We start from the raw sequence: 24,369 nt of genomic DNA, 5'->3' as shown, positions 1-24,369 counted from the left end.
AAACTGCCTTCCGATCTGCACACCGTTGTATGAATGGGTGAATGTGACTCTAGTATAAAGTGGTCGAAATGATTGGCAAAGCGCTATATAAGTTCAATCCATTTACCATTTGGTTACCATCCTGTCTGTCCGCAGCGAGAAAAGCTGATCCACGAGCTAGAGGAAGAGCGCCGCCTGCGACTGGAGAGCGAGAAGCGCCTGCGGGAAGTGACAGAGGAGTCGGAGCTGGGCCGGGCGCAGATGGTCTCGCTGCAGCAGCAGTTCTCCAGGTACGATCCAACGGGGACCTTCAATGCTTCCTCTCTGCTCCTTCTGACTCTAAATTAGAAATAATCAAAGTTCATCAGCTAGCCTCTCAGCGACGGTTTGTTTCATTTAGACTCCAAACTACATCACGGACAACAACACTCTAAAAGCTAAAATTAGAGACAGTTATGTGTTTTGGGATTTTCCTCTCATTTCTTTCAATTTGACCATTTTGGACAAAAGTTTAATCTTTCCCTTAAACGTTTCCATTTATGCGAGTCAAAGCCTTGCTTCAAGCTGAAGCACGGTGGCGGTAGTGTCATGATTTGGGTGTCTCAGTACCTCAAAGCAACTTTTTATTAAATGGAGTTTTAGAGCAAATGAATTGCCAGCATATAAGCGGATCTGAGTCTGATTAATGATTAGAAAGTTCGGGAATAAATGAAAGCACAGTAGTGGCAGTATTATGGTTTGGTGCAGTTTTCTTATTCTTATTGTAGATGTCACAATCGTTGCATTTGCTTATTACTGGTGTGTTTTCTCTCTTCCTAGCAGCTTTAAAACATTGTTTATACCCAGAAATGGAGAAAACATTCAGTTTTCTGTCTAAGAAATTGCCCGTAAATATTCCTTCAATTCCACTTTTTCTTCTGATGCTGTAATATTCCTACCAGAGCCTGACGATCTCGTCGGTTTTTCCTGGCCCCTTTAAAGCCAGGTGGTGCTCCAGCCCTCCTCCTGACCTCCACTCCGTGGCTGTCCTCCGCTGCTGGAGTGCGACGGCGAATCAAGAGTCAGACGCCATAATTAGGAGATAGGCACGCACCGCTGTACTTGCGCAGGATTTCACATCGACTGCTTATCTTCTCATTAAGTCGGCTGGGAAAATGCAGTAAATTTTAATGGTCCCGGCGTACTCTGCCAGGGGTCGGATGAAATATTTAGGAGCTATTAGAAAAGACGCGTCACGTGTTTGATGGCGCTGCGTTGGGCTGGTTGCTCCGCAGGCTCTCGTTGCTGGCGTTTCCAGTTGATTCTCCGGGGGAGCGGGCCCGTACACCATGTGATCCTTTTATGAGCTGCTCCCAGCCGCTCCAGCAATTCATTCTCAGGTGTATAAATCATCGCTGAGCTGCCGTCTCAACTTGTTTTTGTGTTTCTAACACAGCTCGCTGCACCTGTCTGCAACCTCCACTTGGGTCTAGTTGATTTCTATTAGAGGAGACTCTCTGTCTGGCCACATGGAGTTTCTGTGGTTTCCTGCCAAGAAAATGCAATAAAAACAGATTCCCTCAACTCCAAAAGTGAGAGGTCGAATTAGCACATAAGAGATAGTGAACCGTCTCTCTGATTGGGTCTTCCTCAGGTCGTCCATTAGACAGATAAATCTAGCTAGGGTTGCCCAGGCAGATATTTCTCACTGGGTCTTGTGCGGCTCGGCAATTTTGCAGATCAGACATTTCATTATATGTCCTTAAAACCTGCGATCAGAGCGAAGGAGGGGAGCCTATACAGGCATCTATAACAGAACTTAGCCATGAAGTGTCTGGATCTTCTTCGCTTAAGCAGCGCTGACTATTTACTTGATAGTGTACTGAGTGAAAGTGGAGATTGGGTATTGACACCACAGAAGTTTCTTTGGTTGGCTCCATCACCACGAACCGTTGCCCCAGCCACCTTCAATCAAACAATCAACCAACCAACCAACCAATTGTCTATTTGTATTGCACATTTCAGCAACAAGGGAGTTCAACGTACTTTACATTATAAAAACACAAAAATACAAAGTTATGAAAACAACGACCAATAAACTATTCAGTTCATTTTATTTATATATCGCCAACAAGTGGTGAGCACTGCTAACTTAAAAGCTAGTTGCGCTAACCCTAAAGCGCTGATCAAAAACTATTTCCTGTTTTGTGAATCTGCAAAATGTTTGTTGTCAATTCCTAGTAACAAAAATCAGAACTTCATTTGAAAACTCTTCACGTTTTTAGCCGAGTTCAATGCCCGAGTCTGCTTTTGAGTTGAAGGCTGCTGGATGTTCTTGGCCGTACATTCTGGTGGCATTAAAATGGAACAAAAGCAAAAGAGCATGTCAAATGAAAAACTATTTTGTGTTGTACCAAACATTTCCCATGAAAGAAGATATAAATACGTCGTCTGCTTTGGCTCTTATTTGCCGAAAGCCCCTGGCCGCAGACTTGAGTATGTGGGTTGGACCCATAAAAAAAACAAATCTTCTCTTCCAATGCCAAACAGCTCAGTCTGCTACTGTTTGGTGGTGACATACTGGGAATTTAACATGTAACTCATTTCACAGTACTTTCTTGCTATAAGAAGCTATACACCTTTGCGGCTATCGTTAACGTCTTGCATATTTCCTGGTTTTGCCATGGCTATTACATTAAAATATTACAAGAAAGTCTTGGGCAGAAAACACAGAGGAAGGAGGCATGACTCAAGACTTCTGCACAGTACTCTCCATACCAATATAAATCAAACAATAGTTAACTGCATCGCTCCGACATAATATATGTTCTGATCAATTCGGGGCGTGTTATTTGTTGTGCATTAGAGGGAATGGAAACGTCATTCCGTCAATGTGTCTTTGAAACAGCCCCGCAAATCACGTCAGACGGACATCCAATCTCTTAAGCAGAACGGGATCTGTTTGACCTCCGGGCAACAATTGATTTGCGTATTGCTAATTAATTGGTGGTAGTGCTTTGAATGATGAGGAATTAGGCCAGATGGGTGATGGTGAAAGCCCTTCAAGTTTTTTCAGAGTTCCTACGCAGTCTTGAAAAGATCTTGAATGATGTCAAATTTAAGCTTTTTACGCTATGGGTGAGTCTTTTTTTGTTTCCGTACTTTATTCTCTATTCCACCTAGTAAATGGCTAAATTCCTTAATAAAAGAGTCAAGTTTAAGAGAATATGTTAAGAATTACCACAACTAAAACATACCTTTCCTCTGCCACAGGTCGGACCAAAACATTTTCACTCTAACCACTTTGTCTTACACATACTGTAGGTGTACACTCACTACATCAAGTCCTTACACGCCCTCCCCCAACCAGTTGGGCTCTTATCCTGTTGTGGGTCACATGCCCAGCCCCTCCTGACTTTGGTCAATCCCCCTAAGGCTTTCCCCACTGCTTGCAAGTCCATGCTGTTGTTAAACTCCAATGGATTAGAGGCAGACTCAGCAGCCAGCTCAGGCCCACCCTAAACGCCCCACAACCCAGACATTCAAGAGCCAGAACTGGGCAGGGGAGACTGAAATATGGGGACAGAGCTACATCCTTCAGCGGATAATGACATTAGATGAATTTAAGAGAATTTAAAAGAAATAATTCAGCCGAGCGCACTTGGGTGTCCTTTCTTGCTATGACGGTTAATTGCCTTAATTCATCTTCCTGGACTCACTTAAAGGATGACCAATGAGAATTCAAGCACTAGCAGGCCTATGGAGGTCCTGGTTCTGGCCTGAGGATGAGAGAGGCAGCTCAGAGGTAATGGAAACTTGGACAGTCAAGAGAACTAATTGTTTTGGTCTTTCTTGATGCGTTTGCTGTATCTTCCATACTTATCCTAGTAGAAACTCTATTTTCAAGCTTTTGCTACTTGTAGCAATAATAGGGTACTTTCTAAAATGATCCTAAAGTTAAAAGTTTGATACTTTCTTAGGACATTAAATGTCTCTAAAGAAATTTTTAAAACACTGCGCAAAATTTGGAGACAAGAGCCAAAATTTGGAGACAAGAGAAATGAGATGAGACATTAAATGGCTTAAAGAGACTTGAATAAAACCTTTTTTGGTCTTTAGCATCTTCTGGGACGCTAAAACAGAATGAGCCACTAGGTATCCTGTTTCTGGCCTAATGATGAGATAAGCAACTTTAAGACAATGACAACGGACAAATCTTTCATGCCATAATTGCAGTTTTTGCAAAGAGAAGAGTGAATAGATCCCTCTTGGCTCTTTGCATTGCCTAAGGTTAGAGACATTGACAGCCAGAACACATGCTTGCACATTGTCAAAACTGTGGCCTTTACAGGCGAACCGCTCAGCTTGACGTTGAATGATTACCGTCTTGAAGGGCCCTCTTCTCGACAGGATATGGGAGACTTACGGCCAGACTAATAACAGGCGCAGACGATGACGGCCGCCTGCAGATTTATGCCCCCTGTTTTCCTTCTGTGCAATACTCGGTGTGTGTAGAACGCCGGCACAGATGAAGTAAACAGACGGGAATTGCTTTTCAAGTCTGGACGTGTTGTTTGGACAGTCATGCTCAGGTTGATCCCTCCACGGTCCGCGGCGTGTAGTTCGGGAGGCGTGTACTGTACGCATTCATGTGCTTCTCTCATCATCATCTGGTCGGACTGCGGCGCTTTCAAACAGTGAGCTTTTTGCTGATGAATGCTGCTGGAGTCCAATCACCCAACCATCCAATCAAAGCTTGTCAAAGAGTTTTAATTTGGTGTGTTGGAAATCGCCTTGGCAGCTGTGAGGATTTAGCTTGTATAAATCAGGCCCCTGTTCTAGAAGGCACATCTGGGGTCATTAACAGGAAACGGGGAGGTCTGTCTTTTGAAGTCACTTCCTCATGGTAGCAGAGCTGCTAAATAGATTATAGGTGTCTGGGCTATTTTCGGAAAACCTCATGTTTGGCCATTGTTGTTGCGCAACACCCCCCCCCCTCCTTTCTGTCTCTACTCTCTCACTCTCGTACTTCCTCTTCTGAGAGGGGAGATGTGCTACCAGCTCTCCGTCTAACGGGTACGTTGAGTTTCCTAAATCTGCTGGGATTTACCCTGTCCAGAACTGAAGTAAACTCTGTTTAAGCTGGTTTCGAGAAACGATTCGCCTGGTTATCTGACGGCCTACATCCAGGTGTCCCACCCTTCTTCCCCCTGTGAATTAGCCAGACTGAGCAGCCTACAGCCAACTAGTTTCACAGAGCACACCTGTTAACGGTCGCTCGTTCTCTATTTTGCAACTTGCATTTGTTATTGAACCAGGTAGGTTTTAGTGACTCGGTCGAGTCCCAAGGATGTTGTTTTAAATATGGGCTACCAGCAACCTAAAAACATTTTCCACCTCTTCCTCTCCAGAATCAAACATCACAGCTATTTTACAACCATCAAAGAACTTTAAGGTGACTCATTAACTGAATGTCCACAACATCTTTTAGATTTTCTTTATGCTAAATATTTTATTAGTAAGGCATTTTTGCAAGGGTCAGTACAGCTTAATTCAGTAGCAGAAATAATCAAATAAGTAAAATCAGTCATCTAGTCTATCTTTCCCTACTGCTGACACTGAGAACTAAAAAAGGGAACCTTTGAGAGAGACGGACGGAGTTTGGCGTCTCGAACCCCAGACCTGGCTTGATGATGAAGAAGGTGTGGCAGCAGGAGGAAGATGTTGATCGGCGAAGGCCAGGATCTCCGCAGGTCCGATGAACTTCTTCTCCGCAGGGATGGTGAGGTCACACAGGACTTGGTGCTGGCAGGAAAAAAGGCACCAGTTCTTCTTCCTTGTCTTTGTCTTCATCTTTGTCTTTGGGGTCTGAACCCAGCCGATGAGAGAAGTGCGATTCGAAGCCACAGATTGTGGGCCAGACGGGTTGGTCTCCATGTGCAGGACAGTCTCCGGCTCCGTGGCCCCGGCTCTTCTTCAGCTGCAGAGTTCTTTGTCCATCTCGATCTTGGCTCGAAGCTGCCCGGAGGATCCAACGAAAGGTTCCTCTTTTGCACCCACCTTATATAGGGTTCATCTGTCTGCTTAGACAGATGATCTCATATCCGTCACTGTCTTAAGAGACATCATGTCATGATGTCTGTGCCAATGTCTCAGGGCTGCTCAACCTCCTGTTTCCATATAAGGTGCTGATCATCTCTGCTCTCCTGTTAGTTCCCCTTTTTCCCTTCCTGTCACCTTTCACCTACTCTCTACCTCCAACATATCAGTGATGTTTAATTGCAGTTTTACAACCTTTTACACCATTTCAAGTTCAATGTCAAAATCACATTTATATCACATTTATTTTCTTTAGCTTCTCTGATTTATCATTCATTTATAATTTTATAACCATAACTTATATCACATTTATTTTCTTCAGCTTCTCTGATCTATCATTCATTTATGATTTTATAACCATAACTTATTAATTATTCTTATTATGATCTTAATGTGAGTTATTACAGATGTTTTTCTGAAAAGAAACCAAGAATAATACATGATTCTAATTATTTACTACTAAAGTTACAGTTACTTGTTTTTCTTGTAGGTGTTCTCACAAATATAAGTGTAAGTATTATTACAAGTAAATCAATATTAATATAAGTATTTTACTTTGAATCTTATCAAATTACTCAAAATGTTTAGATTTAATTTTTTAAAACTTTCATGCTTTAAAATAGTCTCAACTATTTTTATAAATCTGCAGGCTGGAAACTTCTTTTTCCAGGAAACCTGCTTTTCCTGTTTAATGACTCTCTCTGACTGACTATGATTTTTTATGATTAGATAGAAAAAAGTAGAATTAAAGCAAAGTTTGCATGAGACAAAAACAACACACACAACTAGATTTATTTTATTGACACTTAAGTCTAATGTTGGGCCTTGATGTCACTTGAGTGATTCATTTTAAAGATAACTTTATTTATTATTACTGTTAAACTAAAATCTCCAGCATGGGGAAGTGGGATGAGCTCGGATTTTCTTGACACCATTTTAGACTGGTTTCTACCTTGATTTTGAGCTGGGAATTATATCTTATCAACAGCTTTAACATCAATCCCTAAGTTTTACTTTGAGAGCAATCATTCACTAGGTTTGTGTTGAACTCTTTCTGACATTTAGTTGTGCCACTAATGCTTGCTCAAGCGCTCCAACTTCCGCCTTGGATTAAACACACTGGATGTGATGTTTGCAAGGCTGCTGTCAGAGGTCAGATTACAAGCTTCTGTGGAAGTAGGGCAGCCAGCCACATACCAGGGCAATTTGCCTGTTTCATCAAGCTTATATAACTAACTGGTGCTCACAGATTGTTGCCTGAAGCGGAAAAAACATGTTACTGACCTAATGGTCAACATAGATTTGCTTTTCCTAACAGATGCTTAGGTTGGAACATATACAGCAGCTCTTATGAGCTATATTGTATCAACAGAGTAATACTCCGCTGGCGTTGTTTGAAAGCTACAGAAAATACGGAGAGTTTGTGTTTGGTAATTCAAGGGTCACTTTAACAATGAATCTCCCAAGTTTCTTCTTGTCTCTATTTTTGTCTCATGATGCAATTTACCAAAGAAAATTGAAAGAGCTATCCTTCATTATGAAGCGTATGAAACTGTATGCTAGATTTATATGTTTTCCAATCAATAATTATAATATTTTTGCCTGAATTTTGCATTTACAGCTCTTCTGGTACAAGCATTAATTTTTACAGACTGATTGTGTTTCAGACAAATGCTTTAGTTTCTGTTGGATTTTTAAATTAGTTTTGTATTAGAGCAAATGTCTTTAGCTAAATGTGATTTTTTACCTAAAAAAGAAAATATTTAGGTATAAATAATGTTAATGAAGATCTGTCACAAGGCGAGATAAAAAAAAATGGAGATCAGATTATTTAAAAAAAAAAGCTCCAGAAATCTTGTAAAGTCGATATTATTAATGTTCTAAGAGGTTAAAAATGGCTATATTAACAGCCACGCTACATGAAACCATGATTAAACAAGGGGGAGTTTGGGTCCTTTCTAATAATTTGTTTTGTCTATTAGGCCAACCTCTCTTTCCTGGACAGTAATGTTTTTATTATATTTTCAATGGCATAACTTTAGCTAAGGCATTAGGACTAGGCTAACAAACTGCTAGCATGGGAGTCAGGCTAAAGTGGTATTATCAAGAGGGGAAACTGGGGCCCAAGACCTTGTTAGCATGTTCTAACTCGCCCCTCCTGAACCAAGAGTCCAAAACTCATACAGGCATAACATGTATTTCAGAATGAATTTAGGAAAGGTAGTAGGAAACATGCTAGTAAAGTGTTAGCTTAATGGTTGGACTGCCGTGGTGTCACCAAGGGGAGGAAGTGGAGAGTATTGCTTTCCCCTTAAATTATCTAGCTTTTCTCTGGCCCTTTCAGGCAGTGTGCTATGTTTATATAAATATGTATATGTATAGGAATGGAAGAGGTAAACTGACATACTACAAGCTGGACAGTCAAGCTAGAATTATGTTACCCGCTACAGACCCTCTTAACCAGGCACATTTATATGCATTCATAAACCTGAATTTAAGAAAGAAGATGATCTTTGTGAAGCTGCTGTGTTTATACGTTTAGGTGTTTTCTATTATTTAGAGCAAAGCAGTTTGAAAGTCCATGACTTACTCACTGCCTGTCCAGCCAACCCCCTGAATATTAGAATAGTGCAAATAAATGTGTTAAGTTTTGTTAACAGTCCTCTCTTTCATCCCAAAGATGATCAGAAGCCCAAGTCTTGGTGCCCCCTGGAGTCAAGCTGGTATATTTTCATAAAACTGAGCGAACGCTAACGTTAGCATCATCTTACAAATGTTGTTAGAATTTGGATGGGAAGACAGCAAAGACTACTCACTCCTGTGACTCAAGTCATAGTGATGCATATTTTTGATCTGGATTTTGAATGTTGTTAGAAAGCTGCAGCCTTCATGGGCCGGTAGGTGATTTGATCAGACACAGTCTTACTGGGTTTTATCAAGTTCCTTCTGCGATTCACAACTAATTATTTGGTTGAGAGTTGCAGATTGACTGTTGGTGTTAATGCCAAGACCCAAATACAGAAAAGAAAATGCATCACATCAAAGCTACCAGCACGTCTGAGTATCCTAATACCTCATGTTCGGGTCCAACCATAATCACCACCGCTGCTCCCCGTCTTGACCCCGCTTTGAAAACCAAGTGTTGGGCTCCTGCTGTCACCATGACTGAGGTTCCTCCCTGGGAAGTGCTGTATATCTTTCTCCCATGTGGGACGCACATGGCTGTTAGTCACTGATGGAAAACTTTACGGGATACTTCTGAGGACCAAAATGCTTCCTTGCCTCTCTAATGCCTTCCTTTAGCCAGAGGTTGAACTCTGACTACTGTAAGTCTCCCCAAATGCTGGAGTCTCTCCATAGTTATTTTGAGAGGAATGTGACATAAAAAAGGTGATTTCATTATGTTTACTTGAAGACTTTCTGCATGGTATTGTTAAGAAATATGGCGGTCAGAGCATGCTAAATGCTCCTGATCTGTATGTGTGACTTGTTGTGAAGATTAGAGGTCTCCGGCGGGGGTCAGCGGTCACAAGGTCACGGACCTTTTGTAATGTTACTCTGCATTAACACCCTTGACTGATGTGCTTGACTTTTACAGCTCTGGAATGAAGCAAACCTTTCACCGAACGCCTCCGGTCCAGCCCCCGCTGCGTTCGTTGCTCTCATTGATTTAGGTCACGTCTGAGCAAGGGTCTCCAACATGTTTTGCTGCAAAACAGCTCTAAGAGGATAAGAGTGGCTTAGCATTGGGTTAAGCAATCAGCCGGTGGGCGTACATAAGCGATTTGCTGGAAGGGAGTCAGGATAGGAGAATGGAATATTTCTGTGCTGAAACGGACAGTTTGTTGAGTTGGGGTAAGAAGATTGCTGTGGTCATTGGAGCAGTCACGCGAGGTCCCCGGGTTGACCTTGTTTCAACTGGGGGATTGTTCTCCCTATCGCTTCCCCTGCTTAGCAGATTGCAATTGTTCACCTGTCAAATCTGATTAGAAGGTTTTGTTGAACCTGAGCCCCTGACAGAGCAGGGGAAGTGAAGCAAATTCAGGTTTCCTTCAGGAATTTGTGGGCAACAATTCAAGAAACAGCCGCGTTCTTGGTCCTACATGAAAAATTCATGAGTGACTCCAGAATAAGATGCAGTGCAGAGGTTGCCAAGCAATGATGGGAGCAAGCTGTAAAACTCAACTCAATGCTTACATAAAACTAATTTGATGGAGATACAAAACGATAGCTTGGGCGCTTCCAAACCGACCCTATGCAAAGAAGTACATGGTAATTTAACCACATTTTTTGGATTTCTCGGTGAAATGTCATTAGCCCTACCAGGCCTGATGACTGTCAGACTTGTGGAAACAGGAAATCAATTAAACAGAACATGTGTGACAACATGAAGTAGGCAAAAAGAATCTCAAAAACAATTGAGAAGTGATTGATGCAAACGGCTCTCTGCCAGTTGTTGCAAATGCTTGATGGCAGTTGTTGTAAAGTATCACATTACAAGCCATCGGGTTTATGGAGCAGCTACTTAATCACCTGGTTGCTTTGGTTGGTGTTTTTGCCTCAATTATTGGAATCATCATTTGAAAACTTCACTTTGTGTTTGCTCAAAATAAATGTGAGAAAAGGCACTCTGCCTCTAAACGGTGCACATTTGCAAAGACGAGCCCACAGAGACCGGCAATCTGTCCATGCTTTCCTTGCACAGAAAGTGTGGATTTCCTCAAAGCCAAAGTCTCTTTAATCACCGGCACACACGCCTGTGCGCACACACACTCCAGCTGACAAAACAAGGGTGGATCTCCTCATCCCGGGTCTTCCCTCGCCCATGCAAGGATTTTACATCAGGTCTCTAGAGTGCTGGCTTGCCTCCTGGCAGGGGGCCTCTCTCCTTCAGAGAGGGCTTAGCGTGGGCCATGTGGGAAAGTACCTGCCTGCCAGAACGCCGTCTCTGCTCGGCACGGCGCTGGACAATGACACGCCGAAATGCAGCGAGGAGAAAATGAGAGCAGAGGATCGGACTCGGCAACCTGGCCGTGCTGTCGATTGAGCGGGAAAGCACTCAGGCTTATATGATGACCACACTGGCCTATTTGTTTGCCAGGAGACCCACTTTTCAACAGCAGGGACTAGGTCAGCGTGAGAGCCGGCTGCCTGGCCGCCCGCATGGAGCTCAGGGACGTTTGCACCGCACTGCTGGCTTTCTTCAAGAGGAACGGAGGAGGTAAACATGGAGGCAAAGTCAAAATGGGGTAAGGATTTTTCAACTTCTCTGGGTAACGTCCAGAACTCTTCGGAAAAAGGAGTTTACCCAAGAGCTGTTGCAATTTCCTGAGCAAACTCCAGGTGCCCGGGCGTGTTCCACATTTGCGTTCACCTGCATACGAGATGAAGAGTTTCTCTGAAGATCATCATAGTCCTGCGGCTGGCGATTGATCGGGCCCTTAATTGCATTTTCTGAACTGCTGACGGATGTTTGGAATTCAGCCGGGGTGGCTCAGAGGTCAAAAGAGTGAGAACTGGCTTTCACCTCAACACGCTCTCTCCTACGTCTTTTACTTGCCCTCTTCTTCCCTCAGTGATGCACTCAGTATTTCCTTGGCTCGGTTTGTGATAAATCATCCTTCCACTCCGAGAAAGACTGTTTTAACATTAAGTGATGCTTGTGTCATCCGAGAGTTATTTCCCATCCATCATAAGCATTTAGCACGGGGTGTTGTCCATGTAAATAGGGTTAAATGGAGCTGGATTTACAGTAATGACAAATTACAGAGTTTATCTTCAGGGATGTTTTACGGGAGCTCGTCCAGTGGCGGCCCTAATGAGATTTATCTCTCTGGGAACTGGAATTGATGTATTTTTGTGTGTTTTATAATGAATTTACATCACATTTAAGGGAGTATTTATGCAAATTCACTTGGATTTGCATCGCATCGGGTCTTTCCGAATATCAGGTGTGATTGGCGCCCAAGAACTTTATTTTTCTGACGTTCTCATCGAGCTAGGAAATCAATTTGCTAATATGCTAAGGCATTTATTTAAACTATGAAAAGGATTCCTTTTCTATGACGACGCTGAGCAGAATGCAAAGTCAGTTTTTTTTCAGTCTCTCCAGTCCATCACCATCACATCTGCGTTTCAGAGTGCCCCTAAGTGCTCTCCCCCAGCCTTCAAATGGACACAAACCGGTCCGCCGAGATCTCGTACGTCGGTCGGCGGGGAACTTTGGAGGCTTTGGAACTTTGGAAAGATGAAGCGGATCTTTCGGAAAACGGGAGCTCTTTCAGGGGCGCTGGAACGAAAACACCGGACCATTTCCTCCCGTTCAGCAGGGGTGGAAGTTTCTTCCCGCCCCGCCTCTTAGTGACTTGAAGGTCGCCAAGGAAGTTTGTCTGCAGGTAGTCGGGCATGCGCGGGCCACACACATTCACCCACTTAATTCCACATTCATTGCTACTCTGGTGTGTGAGGTGTTTTTACTCCGCAGCATTAGACTCACTCTGACTCCATCTGTTGGCTGGTTTAATGATATTTTCTCTCATCTCGGTTTCATTGGCCCCCTTTCATTGGCCCCCTTTTTCCACATTAATCATGCACCTATCTCACATTACCCCTGTCGCCAGGTTCTACCTTAATTTCAGCAGATCAGATTATCAGAAATATTAAGCACTGTAGAAAATGAGTTGTGAGGAAGTACCAGTCGCAACAGGTTGGACTGTTTTCACAATACAGACACAGAGAAAGGGAATTAAAAGTTGGATGGCAGCAGAAGGATCAAGCTGGAGATTTATCTGTGGGCGATCACCTTCCTGTACGCCCTCAGTTTGTCCGCGATTCCTACCTGCAATACTGATCAGGCCTGTCCTCAAATCCTTGACCTGGGGTCAGAGTCTCAGGCCTTAAGGGCTCTGTATGTCCAGGTCTTCCTTGCGCTATAAGTTGTTCTGATTAAGGCCAGTGTTTAAAGCTCCTTGACGGTGCGGTCAGCAGCTAGAGGCCTGAATACGCCGGCTTTATCGCTCAGCCTGGACAGATGGTGGGCATATCGCTACATCCTGCCTGCCTTCGACGGTTTCGCCCACTAACTCACACCCAGCGTCCACCACCGTTAAACTAAACATTTACATCTATTTGGTATGTTTGTAATGGGGTGGAAAGGGTTAGGGTGATTTGTAAAGTCACATATAATCATTTTTTGCATTGTTTTTCAAGCTGAACAAAATCTGGCCAGTCTTTTTACATGTTTAATTTTAAAATGTCTGCTAAGCATTGATAAAAGTTTCATAAACGGTTACATAAAAGCTGGACCGCTTATTGTGCACTGGTTGCTTAAAGGAAGTGGCTAACGATCGAAGTTTTTTTTTGTCATTACTATTTCTGTTTATCACGTATGGATTAATCACAATGTGTGTTTTTTTATTTGGTTTTCAGCACCAAGGTACATTTTTAATACGCTTGGATGTCTACTCTCTTCATCTGAAAAACTCAATATCAATAATCTAACATAATTGATAACATTTTAGGGTTTTCTTTGATATTTACCAGGTTTAATTCTAGATTAGCAATAGAGAAACCCTAACAAAATCTATCTCATTTTAAAATGTCAACTCTTGGTCCCCTTTCTTAGGCGCTACGTTTAACTTTAATCCACTTAAAACAACCAGATTGTCCGTGCCAAATGTCACTTTGTTTCACAAATCATGAGCCTTGTGTTGTTGAATAATTAAGAAACACCTAAAAACAGAGAAATTAAGATCCCTTTCTTCCGGTAAGGACGTTCCTTCTGCTGTAACGGCCCCCAGAGTGATCCCGTCGTCCCCCTTCGAATGTGTCCAGCTTTATCAAGCGGAGATGATCTGATGCTGCGGCGCTTGGCAGGCGAACGGCGGCGGAGCCACGCGTCTGTTTTGCATGCAGCCCGCAGCGTTAGCAGCAGAGATTGTTTTTGAGCTGATCAGGCCTTGAAGCTCAAGGTTACTCGCTTCGCGTTTGCCGCTGTGATTGCCCTTAATTCGAAGCCCATCAGCAGCCACATATGCGGTGGACTTGCACCTACAAACAATAAAAAAAAAAAAACAAATGGTCCAACAAGCCGTGAAGTGGAGCATATGTGCTCCTCGTGGCAAGCGAAGCGGTCCAAAAGCGGCGCCGTTCTCTGTTTCCACGCTTGCCATGTGCGAGTTGATGTGGACGCGCTTATGAAAATATAAAAGAGAGAATCCCACCTGAGGGAAGAGCCATTTCAGACAACAAACGCCTGAGAGAGGTTCGACTCTGCTCTCATTTCAGGAGATTTCAGCCCAGAGTTTAGCCTCCACTCTGTCACGCTGGATCTGCTCGCGCTTTCATCTTCACGTCATATCAGACACTGGATTTCCATCATAAAGAAAACAACGCAACCAGTTCAAACTCGTTCAAAAGACTCACTCAAAAACAATCGTCTACACAACCTCAAAGAACCTCAAAATATCAACCATAACGTCCACCTTCCTCTGGGCTGAAGTCTGAAACGTTTCAAAAGTTACGCAAGAGCATGAGGACTGAATTATTGACAGTGAAAAGTATCTCTAATATGCCTTGATTCTGCTTTAATTATTAGTCATGCAAAGGGGGAAAATATACTCCAGTAGTTTGTTAGGGTTAGCAGAGCTCCATATTATGTTAGCTACAGGCTAACTGCAGTATGATATGGAACGTTTTTGTTTTTTATTCTTACCGCATGTTAATTTCTCTCTTAACACTTTAACACCTGAATTTATATCTAGTTTCACAAAAAAAATGTACTACTTCTGGTTTTGTTCTCACTATTAAGGGGTTATCATTTTAAACTTTGCATTTCCCATTGGTGTAAATTTAGCTATGATGCTAATTTGATCCAGCAGGCAATTAAGGACTGAAACAGACTGTTCAGCTTTGGTATTCTGATTATTTTGTTGATGGTCAAGCAAGATTTTGAAGCTGAGTCAGAATAAATGTTTTGGAACATTTATTTACTCTTGCTATCTTACAGAATTTCAGCTACAGCTAAAACACTGAAAAATCCCGTTACTGCTCCGTCCTAGAAGCTTTTGTCCTTTTATCGGAATTTTGAGAGTATGTTATTTATTTTATTATATCATATCCAGAAAATATTTGTCATCCTGAATATATTTTATAGCACTGCAAAGCTGAGGGTTTGGAATATTCAGTTTATTCAGTCGGCCATTTGTACGCTTAATCTTCCATGAACAACGTGTAGTTCTCATTCCGAACAGTAGATGGTATCAAAGCATATATGATATCAATCTTAGTATGAGAGGCAGATGCATCAACCAACACTTTTAGTATTCAGATATATCAGAAGTTCCTGGTATGAAGCTAATTAGCACCTAGTAAGGGGTTAAATGAAGGAATTGTTATCTGTCTGACTTCGCTCACTTGTTTTGTGACATATAGGATAGCCATGAAGGTCATTGCTGATTGTTTGCCATTCTGACGTTGTGTTAAGTTACCTGAACGCCCCAGGGCGAGCTAGCTGCCAAAAACAAGAGCATTATTTGACATCTCCTGCTTTTCTCCTCACATTTTAAAGCAGTGAACCCCGAGTGACATGAGATATATAAAAAAAATATTTACTGTGTTGTTTCCTCAGTGAAAAAGCACCCTTTCCTCTGTGCTGTGTGCAGGATGGAAGAGACGGTGCGGTCGCTGCTGCAGAACCAGGGTGGCGTCCTGGAGCAGAGCGCTGTGGACACGGAGGACATCATGAAGGCCTACAAGGTGGGCCACGTTTCTGCTCTGGAAAACCTTCCTGGGAGCTCAAAGTTCTCCTTCAATATGGTTTGAAAACACAAACATCTTTCAAAGGATTTCATTAACAAGTTCTGCCCTGCTGGCAGCAGCATTCTGTAATCGGGCTTACATCAGAGCCTGTGGTTCCCTGAGTGTGAATAATGTTACCACCCTTTACTTTGAAAAGGACCAATGTTTTGTTTTGTTTTTTTCATTTTATGTTGTATAAACCTTCACACATTAAGGTTACCATTTGAAAAAAGTGTTATATGTAAGAATAAATAATTAGTTTTGCTAACATTTAATCAAGCCCTCTAGTTTTGTTTTGTTTGGGGGTTTTTTGGCAGAAATTAACGCAAAATCAACACATTCTTGCATTTTTCATGTCAATGTGTAAACGCAAATTTTCCACAAAAACATTGATTTTAATGTGGATTTTTTGGGGGGGCTCAATTTCTAAAAGGGGGGCCCAAAAAATTGTGATTCTGATTGCAGAAAAGCACATAAACAATCGTGAACTCCTGTTTCGGGACTGTTTAAAGGTGATCAGATATTAATTTTCCATCCGTTTGTGCAGTTTGTAAACAAACTTTCCTCCTGCGATCAAACTGTCAGAGTGAATAAACATGGTCGCCGTTTATTCTACTCCCAGCGGGTGTTTAGCGCCGGGACGTGTCCCCGCCGCTGCGGCCCTGTGTGTATCCAGCAGACTAACTCAATAAGTGGAAAGGGCAGCGCGCGGCCCCCTCCACGCGCCACGACTCGCTGCGGATTATTACCACAGCGTCCGCCGGGGCCGAGCGGACGTCGCCCAACTGAAGACAAATCAAAGCTGTAAAGTATGGCTGCGGATGCGAGCGGCTGATGGAATTCAACAAGATTGAAAAGCTAATGTGCGTTTGGATGAGATTGAATCAGAGCGAAAACAAAGTTCCCATTAAGAGTGAGCAGCGTTTGGATTCAGATGAGCGCAGCCATCTATCAGCACCGCGAAGCGCGATCCATCGGCTCTGCAGCACATTAACTAGAGATACCAGACAGCTGACTGGTGGAGCTCAGGTAGGAAGCACCGGTACGAGTCATGGCCACATACCTGCTTTACATCTGACTCAATAAAGTTAACAAAATGAAAAAAGCTGCAAAAATTCATTGTAGTTATTGGTATTTGTTTTGATTAAAAAGTTTAAGGGCTGAGCCACAGTTTTATTTTTCAAATATTTTATGGTCGAAGACAAATCATATATATACACATTATGGATTGAAACGGTTAAAAATTGAAGGAAAAACAATATGTCCTTTATTTACCATATTTGATAGCCATGGGTTTATGGCCTGCTTTAATAATCTGTGACAAACCTTTGATCTCTACGGGGTTGGCTAAGAATTAAACATAAAAGACAAATAAGTGCTTTAAAGAATTAAAATGCAAATGAACACAGCTGAAAGAAAGTGGAAACGTATTACTTTTGTTAAGCTCCAGGCTAGGTTTTTTTTATTTTTTTTACTTTAGCCTAAAAATTCCTTTAGTTATAGCTCCAAAACAACAAAAATAAAAACCCTGCAGGCAAAACTTTCCTTTGAAAATGAATGGAAAGCCAAAATCTAAATATTAGACACTCATAATGATGAAGGAGTCAGAAGGAGAAGAAATTAAGCTAACATAGCAAGCAGTTAAAAGAGGTTCCCATCACGTTCACCTTAAGCCCCGCCCCTCAGACGCTGTGTCCTACCAGGAAACAGACGCGCCAAAAATATGGGGACCAGGGAGGGAAATAAAACGTGTTGTTAGCTGCACCACTAGGGGGCGTCTGCGTTGTTCATACATTGGTGCATCAAGGGACGCCTTAACGAAGCTCTCACTACCAACGTTTCCATTATAAATGTATGCAGAGCTTTTTCCATATTCTGCCAATGTAAAAAAAACAACACAATATTGCAATTGTGGTGTTTATATTAAATGAGAAAGTCACTTAATAAATTATTAAAAATCATGGCGGTGGCAGAGGTAAACACATAATTCAGCCATGGCGCTAGCGCTCATCATCTATCAGCCAATCAGAGGAAACGTCGGCATCTTATTCAGGCGTTGGAGCGACAAGCTCCGCCCACTTGGGAGCGGCTATGTATGCAGTGTTTTGGGGAAACTGAAGTCGGCCATTTTACAGAACCGCTATGGATTCAGCATGTTAGAATGGCGCACACAATTTTATGAACATAGAAGTGTCTGTCTCATCTTTATGTATTGTTTTAATATTCCGTATTTTCAGATTAACCCGAGAAGAGGTTGACACTGGGGAAACTCTGATGTGTAGATGGAGGAAGTGAGGTCAAACTGCTTCCTGTGTCCCGTCTCTGCAGGACAAACTGTCAGAGGAGGAACAGAAACAGAGCGACGACCCGGCAGAGAGCGACGTGCCTCCAGTGGACCAGGAGGACAGAACCATTCCTCTTCTGGAGCGCCTCCAGGCCCTGGAGGTGAGATTTTATTCTATGAGGGGGGGAAAAAAATCAATTTTAATTAAAAAATAGAATTAATTTCAATTTAAATGTAGGACTGAAATATGCTATTTTCATACCTTTCATTTTTGAGAAGGATATTACTGAAACTAAACAATTAAAGATAAGATTGTTGATAAACACTGAACGCGGATACTGCTCTGGGTTATTTTTAAAGTTGATTTTTATTTATTAATAAGGAAAAAAGTTTTTGTTTTAGTTCTGTGAAAATTGTAAAAAAAAAAAAAAAAAAAATGCTGGTATTTCCATGCTAGGCCAGCAGGGGGGGGGCGATAACATCCACATGAAATACATGAGAGGGCAAAAAGGCAGCTTGTGATTGGTCCAAAATACCTCTACTCAGAGTTGTGATGTCATTGTTTATGGAGAACACTTATAGCTGAGAAGCTTTTAGAGCTAACATGTGGCTAAAAGTGGCTAAATACCCAAACTAGTGTGACAATTAAAGAGGAAGGTGATTATTTATTTACCGCTGGATATTTCAACCTGTCAACTGGTGGTTCTGGTTCTGGTTGTTCTGGTTGCTCTTTCTGGTGGTGTGTGTGAGCAGCCTGAACAAATCCACTCTCTCTGTTGTTTTAAGATGATTCCTGTTCTAACCGTAACAATGCGGGAGATGTGAGGGGTTTCCTAATAATAGAGGCGCTAACACAACAAGGCGTTGTTTAATTACTTATCAGTCCGCCTCCAGAACCAATCCCCACACTCCGACGGTTGAATTAGTCAGCGTTTTGGGCCCCAATTACGTTTTCCATGTTTCCGTGCAGGGTCTGGTGGGTTGTGCTGAAAGGGCAGAGGGCGAGCGGAGCGCAGCAGGCTGACAGCTCCTAATGCGCCACCTGCCTCTGACAAATTGGAAACTCTGGAAGATCAATAGCGCGCCGCCTCGCCGCTCGCCAAGCAAAGGAGATATTCTTATTAGATCCAAACTCTCGCAGCACAAAAGTTCACCATCATAACTTCCGTCCCCTTGACCTTTCTCTCAGTTGCACTTGGTAATGCTTTTTATTGGCCGTCCCGGTTCAAAGTTGACATCTGACCTTTGTTATGGAAGCCGTCCTCTGATTGCTGCCCGCGTTGCTCCGTGTAACTAAAGCGAGCGTGTCGTTTCAGGAGGAGAACTCGACCCTGGCCCTGGAGAACGAGAGCCAGAGGGAGCAGTACGAGCGCTGTCTGGACGAGGTAAGCCACCACCGGCTCCACCGGCCGGGTTCTGCTGCACGGAGGTCAACACGAGGCCGCCAACGAGGCCCCGTAGAGCACTGCCGCCACAGGCACCAAACGACAGCCTGAATGCTGAATCCACATGCTGAAACAGACACCGGCCTCATATTCCTCAAATATTATAACAGCAAACGACATGTTTTCAAATCACTTTGACCTTGTATTGTGTTTAGAACGAGACAAACAGCGTGAAATCTAAATTTAATGAGCAGAATGTGCACCTACAGATTTGACCTGATTCAGTGTTAAAGATGCAGCAAGTAGAATAGACTGCCATCTGCTGCCACCTGAGGGGGAGTTGTGCCTCGATGGCCAACCAGGCGTTGCCATGGAGATTAAAGGATTTCTCAAACGAGAATGGAAAAGTCAAAGCAACACTTCAGGCATGTTATAAAGGAATATCATTATAATATGATGATAAGCTTAAAAAAGTTGATTTCACACGACACTGTCCCTTTAAAAGTGGAACATAGTGACATCTAGCTGTAAAACCTGCAAACTGCAACAATTTCACCGTAGTCAATCGTAAAGGACTAAGCAACCTTTATTGGCAGAGTCAATCTTTTTCAGCATGCGAAAAACGTGGCGGAATCTGCAACGACGACAAACCAAAGAACAATTTATAACAGAGATACGATCCAGTTTATCGTTCCGTATCTGCAGAGTTGGCAAAGAGTGGCATCTGGTGGCATAAACTGAAAACTACAACGAATCCAAACCACAACCTGGTCTCCTTGAGACTACTGTGCCTACGGAAGACAGGTGGAAACAGTCAGTTCATCTGGAAGGCGCAGCGTTTCTGATGGTGACATCTAGTCACACAATCTATAAACTGCAGCCAGTGCTTTGATAATAGGAGGGCAGATGGAGGCTGGCATTGTGTGGGTCAAACTAAACTAAACTGAACTTTGCAGTTGGCTTTAAACCACCGTTACTGAGAAATAAATCATTTTAAAGATTTTCAAGATTTAGAGAAATCAGAGGCGTCTGCAGGCAAAAACTGATGTCAGATAAACACCTTCTGTTGATTCTTATGATGTCTCTGTAAAGTTACGAAAAACAATTTTTCAAACTGATTTTAAAGGTGCAACATACGGAATATAGTGCCATCTAGTGACCCAATCTGCATACTGCACCAAACCCGGTAGTATGCAGTACTACCGTGTCTAAACTTTAACACCAGGGGGAAAGTAGGCAGAAAGCTTTATCCTGCAGTCAGCATTTAGTTGGACCCCTGTAGTTGCCATTGTTTTCAAATACTGAAGCATAATTAGCATAATTGTTGATATTTTTCATAGTTGTTATTGCCACAGTCGCACTGATTTTTTTGTGTGTTTTAGTTTCAGAAAGTACATTTTAAAAATAAATGTAGGTTTTTCTGGGAACCCTTTCTGGTGCAGATTATGGCATATCAATGGCACCCTTGCTGAGATCCTCGTCCTCCTGGCCTATAAGCAAACACAGTTCAGTCAAAGTAGAGAAGAGACGTTGACTGAAATCTCTTCAAAGTCATAAGGAATATAGCGCCATCGTGTGCACGTGCGCACACACATGTTGCTTTATGCTTTTTTGCAAGCAAAAAGCAACAGAAAACCTGTTCAGCAGACGACCAACACCTAAGTTATATGTTTTTAATCTTGTGCGCCTCCCATTTCTGATGCTGCTCTGGGTAACTGCCCACACGGTTGGCATCAGAATCGGGCAGCGCCTGCCGGTAAAAACTTTGGTCTAAATTAACTGCACCAACCCTTCCTGTCGTTGTTCCTGCAGCTCATTTGTAACTTTTCGCAGCTCCGGGGAACATGGGGAAGGTTTAATATCCATAAGTGTGTGTCGGCGGAGCAGCTGGAGCCGTCGTTTACATAACAATAGCCCTTCAGAGCCTGCTGGTTATTTGAGAGTGCCTGATAAGCGCAGCTGGGGGAGCCGCAGCAGACTCTGGATCGCTGCGGGACGGCAGGTCCAGCAGGAACGAGTTGAGTGGCTCGTCCTGGAAGCCGCACAGATTCCCCCGGAGGAAGCGAGGGACTGGGATGAAAGGAGGAGGAGGAGGGCTGGGAGTGATGCCCGACTGCCTCTGCTAGCCTCTGGCTGCAGAAACGCTTAACACACTGATCTCCATGTTTACCCCGCTCTCTGCTCATTCAATAATCCGGAGTGCGGCTTCACACGCTATTAATGAGCAATCGATGATGGTAATGGGAGCTGCGTCTCCATCGGCCTTGTGGTCTGAGTTACACGAGGGCGTGAGGAACAACAGCACTTGATCCAGTCAGGCCTCTGCCCGTACATCAGCCAGCCTGTCGATACGGTCATCAGGCAGGGAGGGAACGCGAAGGCACCCGCTGCACCGGAGCGACGCACCACAAACACATGAACAAAACTAAACATGACGCCTGTTTGGGTCTTACTTTAAATTTAAAGCCAGAGAGTCATTCATGCATAAAGCTAAAGCTGATCTTTCTCTATCTTCTGTCTTTAAGGTTGCCAACCAAGTTGTCCAAGCTCTTCTCACACAAAAGGTCTGTTTCAAATGTTTCTGTTCTTCGTTTCAGTGCAGCTCTCCGCACATTTCAGCTCTCGCTCTGATTTTGACTTATTAAAACGCAAGAAATACAAACCTTCTCAATGAATATTTCTATTATATTTCTAGGTTGGTCAGGCTTGATATCACATATTCACAGATGAATCATAATACTCAGACACACGGACGTGAAACTTTGTGCACACACATCCGGGCCTTTGTAAAAACGAATATCTCTGCCACATTGTTTAAAAGAAGAATAAACAAAAATCAAACCTGAAACTTGCATTGGTTGAACAAGACAGGTGCATGTTGAGGTAATAGATCCGGTGTAGTAGGATTAGGGTGAGTGTGTGTGTGTGTGTGTCTTTGTTGCTATTCTGTGTTGTTTACACACACAAAAAAAAATACAAAAAGACTTTGGTAAGGTAAGATAATTTTATTCATATAACACATTTTCAGCTACAACTTTTATCAACAAAAAAAAAAAAATCCAAGAAGTTTTCATTCCAATCCACCCCGAGCGTTTTTTTTTTTTTTTTTTAAACATGCCTAACCCATAGGGGGCAGTGCAGAGCTAAGCTAAAACCTGTCAGCCAATCAGATTCAAAACAACTTTGACTTCCTGTTACGAATTAATCATGGCGCCAGGAGGTTCATCTGTGTGGACACGCAGATATATCAAACTGCGCTTAAATAGTGAATTAGAATATGATGTTTAAAAAAAAGTGATGTTGATTGAGAATCGCGTCAAAGACAGTAATATGTGGCTATTGGCGCTTTTATTTGTTACAGGACCTTAAATCTCTGTTTCCCCATGAACACAAATAATTGTTTTTTTTTTTTTGTGGTACTAATTTGAGTTTCTGCGGCTAAAACATGTAAAAATGTCTTAGTTTTTCCATTCCCCTCTTTTTCTGAGAGAAGGTTTTTAGTCTTTGGAAGAGCAGTGATCAGAGTTATGAGCCTTAAAAAACCCGGCTGTTTGTTTGTGTGTCAGGATCTGAGGGAGGAATGTCTGAAGCTCAGAACCAGAGTCTTCGACCTGGAGCAGCAGAATCGAGCGCTGAGCGTTTTGTTCCAGCAGAGGATCAAGCCCGCCTCAGACCTGCTTCTCCAGGTAAAACCAGCTCCTCTTGGCCTGTCACCTTCCACTGCACACTTAGGAAAATCCATTTTAATAAAACAATCTTTCTAGATTAGAGCTTTTCAGAAAAAAATGTTCCCTCGTGTAAATAATCCATTCCACCGACACTTTACGAAAATACAAGTCTCAGAGGTTTTTCTACGTCATCAGATCTGAGTCAGGCCATTTCCTGCGGAACAGGAGAAAAAAAAAAAACATCTCCATGTCCTTTTAGGGAGCTTGTTTTGTTTCTAATTATTTTGTGGTGAAAAGCTCTGGATCTGACTCAGTCTTTGATTCGACACGTTAAAACCAGGACCTAGTTCTGGATGCGTCAGCGTGTTTATTACACAATGTAGGTGGACTAAACCCAGTTGGTGAAACAAGCTGTGTTTTCTGTGTGCCTGTAACCCAAGGACAAACCCATGTGGGGCCCATTTTAAATTCATTTACAGCATATATTGGCTCCTATTGTACCTGAAAATGAGCTCTTGTAACAATCCTTTCAAGAACTTGGAACTGACTATGAACACGTTAAGAAAAACAGTTTTTGGTCATCTACAGACAATCGTCCCACATCGGGCCCATTTTCCGATCATGTTCAAACAATATGGGCCCCATCTGGCTTAGCATTTAACAAAAAATCCGATCCAGCCCAAGTCAAAAGCAAAATAAGTTGCTTTTTCAGCCCCAGGTTACCCATCCCAGCCTTTGAATATTCTCACAAAACATCAAACTCAAAAGGTCTTAACTGTTTTAAGACCAGTTTTTAAATTAGAGCTTAAAATTTCTAATAACAAACCGAATACATCAACTTTAGGTTTAATTCACATCTAAAACCAAGTGGGCTCATTACGGATGTGTTCACACCAGACCTGTTCAGTCCGCTTTAATCCAAATCCAGTACGCTGTGAGCTGCGTAATCAGACTGTGATGCGGGAAAAAAAAAAATCTAACTATGTTCCTCCTACAAACCTCATGTCTCGGTCCGGTTGAAGTGAACTCTGGTGTGTTTTGAATGCAAGTATGAACACTAGGCGGACCGGAGACCATTCCAAAAACAGGAAGTGAACTACAGCATAGAGCATTCTGGGTAAATACTACCAAAACAAATGCACTAGCCTAGCGCTAGCAGGAGAAATAATTCATATTC

The 24,369-nt window shown here is 42.6% G+C and overlaps 1 protein-coding gene across 2 annotated transcripts in view; it reads left to right on the top strand.

Moving 5' to 3' along the window:
- Positions 1–24,369, top strand: part of LOC114140848 (nck-associated protein 5-like) — a 136,906-nt gene that overhangs the window by 84,895 nt on the left and 27,642 nt on the right. For both annotated transcript variants that reach the window (XR_003594702.1, XM_028011108.1), the window contains exons 5-10: positions 136–269; positions 15,720–15,813; positions 18,184–18,300; positions 19,456–19,524; positions 22,050–22,088; positions 23,091–23,210. Coding sequence is in view for 1 of the 2 variants with exons in the window: in XM_028011108.1 (XP_027866909.1) it covers positions 136–269; positions 15,720–15,813; positions 18,184–18,300; positions 19,456–19,524; positions 22,050–22,088; positions 23,091–23,210 (573 nt within the window). In the remaining variant the exon portion in view is untranslated. The remainder of the gene's footprint in view (positions 1–135; positions 270–15,719; positions 15,814–18,183; positions 18,301–19,455; positions 19,525–22,049; positions 22,089–23,090; positions 23,211–24,369) is intronic.

Source organism: Xiphophorus couchianus, chromosome 24, assembly GCF_001444195.1.
Source record: "Xiphophorus couchianus chromosome 24, X_couchianus-1.0, whole genome shotgun sequence".
Taxonomy (NCBI): Eukaryota; Metazoa; Chordata; class Actinopteri; order Cyprinodontiformes; family Poeciliidae; genus Xiphophorus; species Xiphophorus couchianus.
The sequence above is the reverse complement of the archived record's forward strand: the minus strand, read 5'-3'. Positions and strand labels throughout refer to the sequence as shown.